Source organism: Durio zibethinus, chromosome 4 (assembly GCF_047325235.1).
Source record: "Durio zibethinus cultivar Kanyao isolate XHJ-2024 chromosome 4, ASM4732523v1, whole genome shotgun sequence".
NCBI lineage: Eukaryota > Viridiplantae > Streptophyta > Magnoliopsida > Malvales > Malvaceae > Durio > Durio zibethinus.
Window position 1 is genome coordinate 442806 of NC_143165.1, and position 13279 is coordinate 456084.

At 38.5% G+C, this 13279-nt stretch overlaps 1 protein-coding gene across 1 annotated transcript; it reads left to right on the forward strand.

Annotated features, from left to right (window-relative positions):
* Window positions 1–968: 968 nt before the first annotated feature.
* Window positions 969–4961, forward strand: LOC111287476 (uncharacterized). The gene is made up of 5 exons (XM_022878071.2): window positions 969–1424; window positions 1750–1855; window positions 2758–2881; window positions 3100–4017; window positions 4360–4961. The coding sequence occupies exons 1-5, from the start codon at window positions 1223–1225 to the stop codon at window positions 4762–4764; spliced, it is 1755 nt and encodes a 584-aa protein (XP_022733806.2). The 5' UTR covers window positions 969–1222; the 3' UTR covers window positions 4765–4961.
* The last annotated feature ends 8318 nt before the right edge of the window (window positions 4962–13279 follow it).

Genomic DNA, 13279 nt, shown 5'->3' on the forward strand with positions numbered 1-13279 from the left:
TCAAAATCAACGTTTTTTTTAAATTTAATAAAAAATAAAAGAAGTGACAACTAACAATTTAAAAATGAAAGAGTAATAATTGTATTAGTATTAGATTAGTATGATTTATTTGGGTTTTTTCATTTCCCTCTAAACGGGTAGTTGGTGGAATTAGAATCACGGACATCTTTTACTTTTTTTTTTTAATTTTTCTAAATTTTGAGATGAACAACAAATGATCGATGATTGATTTAATTGATTAAGATTTATATTTTTTTATAAAAAAATTTTAAATTTAAATTTTATTGATAATTATTTATTAAAATCATTTTAAATATACGATTTATAATCATTTATTTTAAATTATTAAATATAATATATTTTATTTTGACATAAAAAATTAAATAATCTATCCATTTCTAATTTTTTTTCACAAAAAAAATTGAAAGATAAATAAAAAAAAAAGGCAAAGCAATAGCATCATCAACATAAGATTCATAAAAAGTCATTTTCCTTTAGAGGGTGGGACCAAAATGTGAAATACTATCCATCCCTTACCAACCTTCAACTTCCATGTTTCCACCTCAAAAAAAAAAAGAAAAGAAAAAGAGAAAAGCCACGCCAAATATTTTTTTTATGTATAAATAAACCAAACTGATAATATAATAATGCGATTTTTTTTTTGGATGAAAAAGATGACATGAGCATGGGATCGGTTTAAGACTTCACATCGACACCACACCTGCCATTGCAAATAAATTTTGTTTTATTATTATTATTATTATTATTATTATTATTATAGGAGAGGAAATAAACAAAAATAAATAAAATATTACCATTATAATACTTAATGATTAAAAAAATAAAAGCTGCTTGCGTGAAAAAGGCGGGGACAGAAGACGCAGAGCACTGCACAGATCTAAACACCCACTTCACTTCCCCACGTATGACTTTATAATAATAATAATAATATTTAACATAAAAAAATTAGAAAGAAAAGATACAGTAACAGCCCGGTGATTCTCTGTCGCATTCCCCCATTTCTCTTTCGCGGTAGATCTCAAGCTGCCTCAACCCTTCCTCTCGCTCTCCCTCTCTCTCTTTCTCCTTGAGGCAACCTGCATTTTCACCAAAAAAAAAAAAAGTAAAAAAAAAGAAAGAGAGATGGGGTTGGGGTTGGAAGCATCAGGCTCAGCATAGGAGTGGCACCACGCAATTTGTTGGAACACCCAACCCAACGAAGATGATAAATAGGAATTTAAGGGACTCTCTGGTGAGCGGCGGCTGGAATATTAATAACAAAGTTCCGGCGGCCTCCCATCATCACCGCCGTGGTCAAAGTTTGAATGGTGGGTTTTTTCCCAGGGATTCAGACGAGAATTTGGATCTCTTCTCCAAAAACCGCCGTAGCCTTTCCGTCGCTTCCTCCGATGAATCCTCCGATGGTAATCACAATGCACTTATTTCTGAAATTTTTTATTCTATTCTATTCGTTTCTTTGTTTGTTTTCCCTTAGTTTCATACTATTATTGTAAGATTAGTTTGTCGGTTTCAAAAGGGGCAGTTAGCTGAGCTTCTTTTCAATGGGGAGGAGGGGATGGAAATATGAAAAAGATTGATGGTTTTCGTTTCTATTTGCATATTGCAATGCAAATATGGCCTCAGTGGGAACGAAGTCTTTTAATAAATGAAAGAAGGTTGACCCAAGTGAAATGAAGAACGCTTTTAGTTTTCAATTACTGAAATACGTTTGATGTTTTGATCTTGCAGTATCAATAAAAGTGGGAAGACTATCACTTGGATCAGCAAAAGTGGGAAAGGTTGGGCTTGATGATCTACTTTCCTCTGCAGATGGAGGAAAGCATGACTATGACTGGTAAATCAATACTGTTATTAGTAGCAATAATAATAATACTAATAATAATTTCCTTTTCTTTATATTCAGATAAATCACAGCTCTCCCATTTCCAATTTTAAACTAATTAATTGACATGTAAAACTCTTCATTCCATCATTTTCACTTTGGATCTGTTTGGTTGACAGGATCTTTCAACTTTGAATTGGAGTTAGCTTTTATTTATTTCACTCATCTATCATCAAAATTGATTTTTTTTTTTTTTTTGGTGCTATTTTTGCTTTACCTCTATAGCAACATCATGGTGAAGGCAGGATTTAGCTTCAGTTCAATTTTTTTCTTTTCAAAAACCAAACTGAATTCTCCCCTATGGCTAACACTTTTCCCCTAACGTGATTTTGCAAAAAAATAAATAAATAAATAAAGGTGACGGGAAAGCCATGCTTTCCCCTTGAAGAAATTAAAGTCACAATCTATGATGTTATGGATCATAATAGTAGACACATCCACTTTGCCCTGATGCTTAGCGTTTCTCAGTATATCACTTTGAAGCTGGTCTGCAATGAACAGAATGCAGAATACAAACATCTAAATGAACTACCTTTCTTCATGCAAATTTCTACTTTTCACGTTATTTTTACACGTATCAAGTTATCTTTGATTGATCTGAAGTTTAAATTGTATGATAATAATTTTACACTTACAATGATGTTAACTTACTCAAAGTAAACAAACTTTGAGATGAATATGTACACCCTAAGTTTTAAAAGGCAAAATTTAATTGCTTTAGTGGTCCAATAACTATTTGAAGAGATTATTGGGTAACATATTGATGTGCTAACTCAATTGAAACTTGAATTTAGACTCTGTTTGGAAATCCTTGTCTCTCTGTCTATGCATATAATAACTACTTGTGTCATTAGGCTTCTGACTCCACCTGGAACTCCGCTTTTTCCTTCATCTGAGGGATCCAAATCTCAGTCAACTTCCCTAGCTCCACGAAGCAATACCAAAGTTAGATCAGTTTCAACCACAAAGGCTTCAAGGGTATGCATTTCCTTCTTACTTTTAGACTTATTTTCCCCTAACTTTTATGTTCCTGCAGTTCTGGCAAAATTACGGATTGATGTTTACATGGTTGTTCTCTTTTTTGGTTGGCATTTGATTCTTGTTGAGTTAGCCTCTGCATTGGCCAGTGTACAGTGCCTCAACCACTTGAAGTTTTCAATCATGAGTAACTAATTTTTCTATTATCTCTGTTTCAGCTTTCAGTTTCACAATCTGAAAGCAATCATTCCTCAAGATCCACTAGAAGCAGTTCAGTAACTCGGCCTTCTGTCTCTTCTTCGTATAGTACCTATTCCACAAACAGGGGCACTTCAATTCTCAATACAAGCTCATCTTCTGTGTCATCTTATACTAGACCATCCTCTCCTAATACCCGCTTACCATCAACAGCAAGACCTTCTACCCCATCTGCCCGCCCCACATCATCACGACCCTCAACTCCTTCAAAAGTCTCTTCATCTCTCACCAGCTCTTATATTGACAAGAGTCGACCATCACAAAGTTCAAGGCCATCTACTCCAACTTCTAGACCACAAATCCCTGGAAACTTGAACTCAACAGCTGTTCGATCAAATTCTCGTCCATCGACTCCCACACGTCGGAATCCAATGCCTTCTCTATCTTCAGCGGCTGGTGTTTCGCCTTCTGCTGGGCACATTATTTCAAATGCTCGCAGTGCAGCTCCTTCCTCCCGACCAAACTCCCCCGGTCCACGAGTCCGGCCCCAACAACAGCCAATTGTGCCCCCTGATTTTCCTCTTGACACACCACCAAACCTTAGAACAACTTTGCCAGATAGGCCTATCTCTGCCGGTAGGTCTAGGCCTGGTGCTTCTGTCAACGTGAAGGCAAACCAGGATACTAGTAGTTCTGTAAATATTCCAAGAAGACATTCATCCCCAATTGTCACAAGGGGAAGACTTTCTGAACCTCCTGGTAGGACTCGTGTCCATTCCAATGGGCATGCATCTGACATTCATGAGTCTCGAAAGACATCACATGTCTCAGATTTAGCTATGCGGAAACCTGTAAAGTCTTCAACAACCACTGCAGATAGCACGGGATTTGGGAGGACTATCTCAAAAAAATCACTGGATATGGCTATTAGGCATATGGTATGCTTAACTTCAACTTTTGATTGAATGAAATTCTTTACTCCAAGGAGAAAATCTGCTTGTTGCAAATGTTAGCCATTTGATGTGTTTTAAAACCTTTTTTCTTTTTCTTGATCATGTGCTAAGTAATTTTAATGCAGCAAAGGAATAGTGTCATTGAAGTAGATTATAATTGTTGGTTTAACAGTTGGAATTGGTTGTAATCTTTTCCATGGATGCTTCTGCACTAGTAAGAGACTGCATCGTGTTAGGTTACTAAGAAACAAGCATTCCCACTTCCATGGGATATATATGGTCTATCATGCGGGATAATCCTAACACCATTTATAATCTCTGATGTAGGACATAAGAAATGGCACAGGGAGCATTCGTTCCCTTTCTGGCACAACCCTTTTCCCTCAGAGCATCCGATCTGCTACTTCCAAAACCCAACCTCTTCGTTCCTTAAGTGCGTCAAACTCTGTCAATAGCAATGGAAGCCCTGGTAGCTTGAAAAATGGAGACTTCTCTGAGAATGGAAATAGTCTTAGCAGATCTGCTTTGAACGGATGTGATTTCCATGATGGGAGATACTCTGCCAAATTAAGTGAGGTGGACATCTATGAGAGCTCTCGTTATGATTCAATATTGCTGAAGGAGGACTTGAAGAGTACGAACTGGCTGCATAGTATTGATGATAAATCTGATCAAGGATCCATCTTTGATCATGGATTTGAGCCTCTGCCCGAACCTTTTGGGCTTTTATAACATCTAAGAAGTGGGTTTTTTCATCTTTACAATTCATATTTATTCTTTTTCCTTTTATAATTTGTTGCCTTATAATTATTTGGTTGCTTTGAAAGAATGTAATCTGGCAGCTTTTACCACTGAATTAAATGAGTGAGTGAATAAGGCAGTGAGAATCTGTTTCTGCAAAAGAAATTTTGATATACTAATTGGTCTTAAAGTATTCATCTGTGGGCCTGTAAAGATTGAAGCAGATTTTTGGCATTGTGCCGGTGCCCAACTTCTTCTCATCCAGGGTATTAGGTGCCTTACATGGCTAAAGTTCTTCAATGGTAGAAAACACGGGAAAATTTCGTTTGCTAAAAGCCAACCATGATGAGCTTATTTAACTTGTAGGGTCATGATTTCAGACCATATGGTCCTCGTCGACTAACAGTGTTCATGCTTCTCAGCCCATGGGGTGGAGGAGCCACACTGGGCCATCATTCTATTCTGGCCCAGGCAACACAACAGTTGAATGCATTTTAGTAAAGATGAACAGGGGAGCTGTGAACCAAAAGGAGTTAGGGGTTTTTTTCTTTTTCTTTTTTTTTTTTTCTGGAATCTCTCAATGTTCTGTAGTAATTTTGGATCTCGATTATTTTAAAATCAAGTTCGGTTGAATCTCATAAGAGGGATAAACTCTTTTAATATTTATTTTTTTTATTCATAAAATTCGAAACTAAAATTTTATTTTAAAAAAATTGAATTTTTTATCACTCGGATTAATTGACATTAAAAAGATTTTAGTCAATAGAAAAGAATGACATAGTTCTGGGGAAAAAACGCATATTATTAATACGTAACTAGAACATGCCATTGACGGCAATATTCAGAAAGAAAAAAAAAATGATTAACCTAACACGTAGCAGGTGGGAAGGGAATACCGGCTTTAAAATATATTCCACTCAAAAATTCAACTGAGTATGGTGTAGGTGGTTATGAAATGAATATGACATTCTTAACTTTGGCAGCAACTAACTTCAAAAAAACTTTGGCAGCATCTTTTGAAACAATTTACCTAACGCTTAAACCAGAATAATAAAAAAATAAATAAATCTTAAGCTGGCGACTTTACAATATATTAAGCTAACTAAATCTAAACAAGATATTCTTCATTATCTTATTATTAAGTGAAGGCTAATCCACCAGTTTAAGTCAAACCCTTTTCTTTTATTAATAATAATAATAATTAAACTTTGAGAACAAACCCACCTTCACTTGCTTCAATTATTAAGATTCTCTCTCGAATATGACTTCACTTAAACCATGTGATCAACTAATCTAAAGGATTCTTCTATCTATTGGATTGAAACATTATTTCGAATATGACTTCACTTAAACCATGTGATCAACTAATCTAAAGGATTCTTTTATCTATTGGATTGAAACATTATTTGAAAGGAAGATTTGAGCTTTGCAACTTTCTTTTTTAGTTTTAGAGAGAAACGAAAACCCTTTCTTTGGACTTTTATTAATAATGTAGCCAGCCTAACAAGGGCAGGGGGAGTTAGAAATCAGTTTCAAGTAGAAGGGCACTTATCTTTTGGTAATTTTTAGTATTACTAAGTTACTATGGTATCCAAACCCAATCTTCCACCTAATGTTGGCAACAAATTCTTGAATCAGAACTTATCTGTCATCCCAATCCCCTAAATGCATACCAATTTCTTGTTCCAAGAGATGCACAAAATAAGTTAATGGCTTCGGCCCAAAGGTTCATTTGTACCTCCTTAAATGAATTGAAGTGTCCAATAACTACAAGTTTTAAAATCAAAACATAAAAGCCTTCATGGTGTCGGACTATATGGTCCAATTCCAGCCAACAAATTTGGAAAGCTGTATGCTTTCATGATCCTCAGTGTCACGGGCTAAGCTTTTTCTCAATGAAGCGATAGACCGTATGACACTAGAATGGACGTTTCTACCCAAGTCAACCTAAAATAGTTTGATATCTGAATAGGCAACAACAAGCCACAAGTTAATCTCAAATATACACGAGTAAGCACATTCATATCGGAAGAAAGGAAAGCACATCGGAGCAACACTTGAGATTTTTGAATAAAAATAATATTTTATTAATATCGAGAATAGTACATCGAGATTTCCCACCATGTTGGGACCAGAAGGGTAGCCTTTGACAGGTGGCCTAGCACATACATTAACCAGTGGGCAGCCCAACAATATGCCGACTGCTCACTCCCTTTAAAGAGCAAACGAGATTTTAGAGTTATGCTACCACTAACCGTTACAATGTTTGAAATGTGGACACTTTTCCTAGCACAAAAGATCTAGCCTCCCTTTTTGGCACCTCTACCTGGTTATGGCCCTATACATGGGTGGCTCATGACAACCTAAGCCCGATTATAGCCCTATACAAGGTTGGCTCATGACATCCTCCCCCACCTATTCTATCGACGTCCTTGTCGACTTGCTGACTTGAAATTCTTCAATCTTCCTCTTGAATGCTCGGAGGTCATGGTCTCTTTCCCAACTAGTTTCTTACAGTCCTAATCCCTCCCACTTCACTAAGTATTCACGGACTAGTCTTCGAGATACCTTGGTTTCCCTGTCAGCTAGGATCTCTTCAACCCGACGTTCTGAGGGTGGCTTTATAGTGATGACGGCCTTGGTTGACTCCCTGTGGCTAGCGTCTATAGGGTCTATATGAAAAGGTTTTAAGTTGTTCACATGAAATATTGGGTGCACCTTCATCCACTTTGATGGGTCGATTTTGTAAAAAGCGTTCCCCACCTTAGAGAGGATTTTCACTGGACCCTTATATTTATGCACCAATCTATGATCTCACTTCCTCAAGAACCTGGTTTGTTCAAAGATTAGTCGGACAAGAACTAAATCACCAACTTGGAATTATTGCACCTTGCGACCTTTGTCTACCCATTTCTTTATTCGTTTTGATGCCTTCTCCAGGTAGGCTTATGCAATCCCTGTGTTTTATTTTCATTCTTTGCCAAGGTTGAATGCTCACGGATTCTTCTCTCCATATTGCTCCAGAGACGTATGGGGTAGCCTTGACAGTTATCCAGTGACCACCTTAAATGGAATTTTATTATTAGAAGAGCTCTTGTTGGAATTAAAATAAAGCTGAGCAACATCTAATAATGAAAGCCAATCCTTTTGATTGGCTTGAACAAAATGCCTTAAGTATTCCTTTAGCAACCCATTAAATCGTTCAGTTTGGCCATCGATTTGGGGGTAGTAGCTTAAAGATATGTTGAGTTGGGACCTCAATATCTTGAAAAGTTCTCTCCAAAAGGACCTCGTAAATCTTGGATCCCTGTCGCTTACAATGTTCTGAGGAAGGTCATAATATTTGATCACATGTTTAAACAGTAGCCGAGCTGTATCTTTCACAGTACAATACTTTTGGGTGAGAATGAATGTGGCATACTTTGAGAAACGATCGATCACCACCAAAATAGCCCTAAGATCGCCAACTTTGGAAAAGCCTAAAATGAAGTCAAGAGAGATACTTTCCCATGATCTAGTGGGCCTGGTAGTGGTTTAAGCATGCCTGCAAGTTTCTTGTTGGCAAATGAGGCAAGTCTTTGTATAGTCCATCACGTCTTACCACATGTGAGGCTAATAATATCCTTGTTTCAATAGAGCCAAAGTGCGTTGCCAACCCAGATGTCTTACCCATAGTGTGTCATGGCATTCTTTCATCAACATCTGTCTCAGACCTCCTACTTTTGGCATAAAATCGAGGGCCTTTTGTCTATAAGACCCTATTCTCTTGTCAAAAATATTTGGACTTTTCTTCTTCAACTAACTTCAGAATGACATTGGCCTATGGGTTCTTTCCTAAATTATCTTCAATCAACTTGTGAACATCTGTCGTAACTTTACTAGCCACCATCGGGGCAATTCTCCTAATGGCCATTAACTCTACTTGTTTGCTCAATGCATCGACCACTTGATTGTTCTTTCTAGCGGTATGCTTAAAACAAAAGTTAAACTTAGCTAAAAATTCTTACCATCTAGCTTGCTTCGCTATGAGTCTTGGTTAGGTGAGAAAATGGCTAACTGCCGCATTGTCTGTCTTCATGACAAAGTGTGAACCTAACAAATAGTGTCTTCAAGTCCTCAGACAATGAATTACCACCAAGAGTTCTTTTTCTTAAGCTGTATATTTCCTCTCAGCTTCGCTTAGATTTTTACTTTCAAATGCTATTGGGTGATATTCTTGTAAAAGCACTCCCCCGATAGTGAAATCAGATGCATCTGCCTGAACTTCAAAAAGCTTCTCAATGTCAGAGAAAGCTAAGACATGGTCTTTCATAATGGCTTTTTTCAATCTCTTAAAGGTCTCTTGACACTTGTTTGTCCAACCCATTTATGCTCCTTTTTCAATAGCTCCGTGAGGGCCGTAGTCTTACGAGAGTACCTTTCTACAAATCTTCTGTAATAATTGGCTAATCCCAAAAATGAGTGAAGTTCACTAACATTCTTCGGTGTTATCCACTCCTTGATGACCCTAACCTTTTTCATGTCTATTTGAATATGGCCACGTTCAATAAAGTGACCTAAAAAGTGGATTTAGGTCTGGGCAAAAGCACATTTCTCTCTTATCACATACAATTGATGGTCTTGTAATCTTCGAAACATAAGGCGCAAGTGTTCTTGATACTCTTTCAAAGTAGAGCTATATATCACTATGTCATCTAAATAGATGACCATGAATTTGTCAAGATAGTCATAAAACACCTGATTCATCAATGTACAAAATGTGACATGAGTATTAGTCAGTCCAAAAGGTATAACAAGAAATTAAATGCACCATACTGTATTACACAAGTGGTTTTTGGCTCATCTTCTTCCATAATTATGACCTGATGATAGCCAGATCTTAGGTCCAATTTGGAAAAATACTTGGCTCGACTTAGTTGATCGAACAAATCTGTAATAAGAGGGACGGGATATTTGTTTTTCACGGTGACTTTGTTCAGGGCCTTGTAGTTTACATATAACCATAAACTTTCATCATGCTTCTTCTAGAATAGCACGGGTGCTCCAAAGGGTACCTTTGATGGCCTAATAAACCCGACTTGTAAAAGCTCGTCTAATTGTTTTCTTAGTTCGACCAACTATGGTGGGGCCATGCAGTAAAGGGCTCTAGCAGGGGGTTTGACTCCTGAGAGGAGCTCGATTTCATGGTCCATCGATCTTCGAAGGGGTAGGACCTTAGGTAATTTCCCTGGCATCACATCTTCGAACTCTTCCAACACTTGTTTCACCCCATTGGGTATCGATTCCAACTCCATCCCTTCTTTGTAAATCGGTATGGCCACAAAATAGGGTTCCCCTCTCTTTACCCCTTTCTTGAACTATAGAACTGAAATCATTTTTTTCCATTCTTCGATAAGATAGTGGCCGACACCACACATGGATGTTCTCCTAAGAACAATAGGCAACTAGCGACAATGATTGGGATCACCTGAGCCAACATCATGAAGTCTAATCCGATGACAACATCAAAGTCATCCATGAGGGTAACTGTAAAGTCTACCTTCCCTTTCCATGACCCTAACTTGGTCATCACACTTTTAGAGCTTTCATTGATCGCAAAGGCTGGTGAATTAATGCCTTTTATTTGCCTACAGTCCTTACTGACCTTCAGACCATACCTTTGTGCTTTCTTTGGTGTGATGAAGGTGTCGGTTGCAACTGTGTCTACTATGACCTTGGTGATCTTCTCGTTGAGTATTAGGTTCACATGCATCAGGCCTCTACCCTGTTCTTTCTTTATGGTGCTTAATTGGGTACGAAGGGCATTAAAGAACCTTATTGAACCCATCCTGGCTGGCTCCTCTTCAACTGTCTCTGATGCTTTTGCAGACTCTTGAGATGAGGCTCTTAAGACATTAAGGGCTCTTTTGTGTGGGCATTCAGCCACTTGATATGGCCTTTTGCATAATAAGCAAGCTAGCGGTTACCTAGGCTTGAAAGTCACTACATTGTTTGCCTTGGGTTGGGTGCTGTCTTGACCAAAGGGCCTCCTATCTGATCCCTCACTAAAAGGTCAATCCACTCTGGTCATCTTTTTCCCACTCTCAAAGTTGAAGTTACTACCACCTGATGGAAGATTTTTTTCATTTTAAGGAGCCATCATTATAATCATGGAGACGTTTGGCTGCAGCTATGGCAGTGGCCACATCTTGCACTTTCTGTCTTTATAGTTCTATCTTGGCCCAAGGCTTGAGGCCTTCAAGGAAATAAAAACATCTTGTCATTTTCGAACATGTCTCTAATATCTAACATCAAGGTAGAAAAACTCCTTACAAACTCTCGCATTGTTCTCGTTTGCACCAATTCTCGAAGTTTCTTTTGGGCCATATACTTTACATTTTCAGGGAAGAACTGGTTTTTCAATTCCTATTTCAGATCCACCCAAGTTTTAATCGAGCACTTATCGTTGACAAACTTTGAATGCCACCACAGTTTGGCATCCCTTATAAGGTACATCAATGCCATTGCTACCTTATCTTCCTCTGAATCAGTGTGTACAGCTTGAAAGTATTGTTTCATGTCAAATAAGAAGTTTTCTAGCTCTTTAGCATCTCTCGTCCCCTCATAGCATAGAGGTTCCAGCAACTTGGCCCTTTTTTCTTTTTTCGTCGAGCCAGAACCTGATCTGGCCACAACCATCTGTAAGATGCTTACTTGCGCTCTGAGCTCTTCAAACTCTTTTTGGAGAACATTCAAGGCATCTCTAGCCTCCTTGCTCAAGCTATGTAAGGTATCAGACAACTCCCACTGGGTTGTCTCGATCTCCCTCAGTCGATCATTGGTCACCACATGAGCTTTTAACTCGGCCATCGAGGCCTCAAGCTACTCAAGTCTCTGTTGATAAGTGGATCCACCACTCGTGACCATTTCATCAATTCTCTAGCATTTCTCAACCGTGCTCTGATATCACGTATCACGGGCTAAGCTTTCTCTCAATGAAGCGATAGATTGTGTGACACTAGAATGGATGCTTCCACCCAAGTCAGCCTAGGATAACTTGATATCTGAACAGGCAACAATAAGCCACAAGTTAATCTCAAGCATACACAAGTAAGCACATTCATATCGGGAGAAAGAAAAACACATCAGGGCAACACTCGAGATTTTCGAATAAAAAAAATATTTTATTAATATCGAGAATAGTACATTGAAACTTTCCACCATCGTCAGGGCTAGAGGGGCAGTCCTTGACGGGTGGCCTAACACATACCTTAATCAGTGAGGCAGCCCAATAATACATTGACTGCTCACCCCCTCTAAAGAGCAAATGAGATTTTAAAGCTATGCCACCACTAACCGTTACAATGTTTGAAATGAGGACACTTTTCTTAACACAAAAGATTTACCTTCCCCCATTGGCACCTCTACCCGGTCATAACTCTATATATGGGTAGCTCATGATAACCTAAGCCTGATCATGGCCTTATACAAGGTTGGCTCATGACACTCAACCTCTGACCCAATCGCCTCAGCAGGAACCTTCCCTCTCTTCGTTACGTTTACCTTCAGCGTAGCAATCGGAGGTTCTGCGCTAGTGTATTTTATGTTGCTTTACTCTTACATCAAAAACCGAAAGGTGCTCGAAGTGAGAAACCTAAGGAGGATTTTGGGAGTGGGATGCAAGAGGCTGAGAAGAACAAGTTGGAAAATTCATCCATGGCAACATCAAGTACTGAAGACTTGCATGGCTGCATTTCTGATTTGGTGTCACTGTTCCATCTAGAAGCGAAGGATTTCGAGATCCTGGGGTGATTGAAACTCGAAAATTTACTCAAAAGTCCGATGTCTACTGTTTTGGTGTACTTCTACAGATGCTGACAGTGACACCAGTCCAATCATCAGGGCATGAAGATATGATTGACCTTCCAAGGTGGGTTTAGTTTGTTGTTAGAGAGGAATGGACTGCTGAAGTGTTTGATTTAGAGCTGATGAAATATCAAAATGTTGAAGGATCGCTGGTGTAGATGCTTCAGATAGCAATGAAACGTGTAGCAAGGTTGCGGGATGCCAGGTCTACAATGGAGGAAGTAACTAGGATGATTGAAGAATTTCGGTCATCTGATTCTGAAAACCGGCCCTCTTTGGAGGACAACAGGTCCCAGGACTCGAATACTCAAACCCCATGATCAACGCAGCCATGCTGTCGATGTTATGAGTTCAGACGTTAGGCACAACAACGAGGATTCAAGGTGGATGTTAAGGAGGCCACCATCTATGTTTGCTCCAACAGTCAAATGCGTCGTCGTCATATGTGGAAGAATAAAAGGCCCAAAATTGTAGAATGTTGGGAAAATCAGTGGAATAATCGCACCCGATCAGTATATATAAGAAAAACATTAATTATTACAATGAAACCCAAGAAGTTTTGCTGCATGACAGGCCATTGCATGTCCTTCGGACGACCATCCCATCCGATATAATGCAAATGGTTTGAACAACACCAACAAGAATGACAGTTATCCACAAC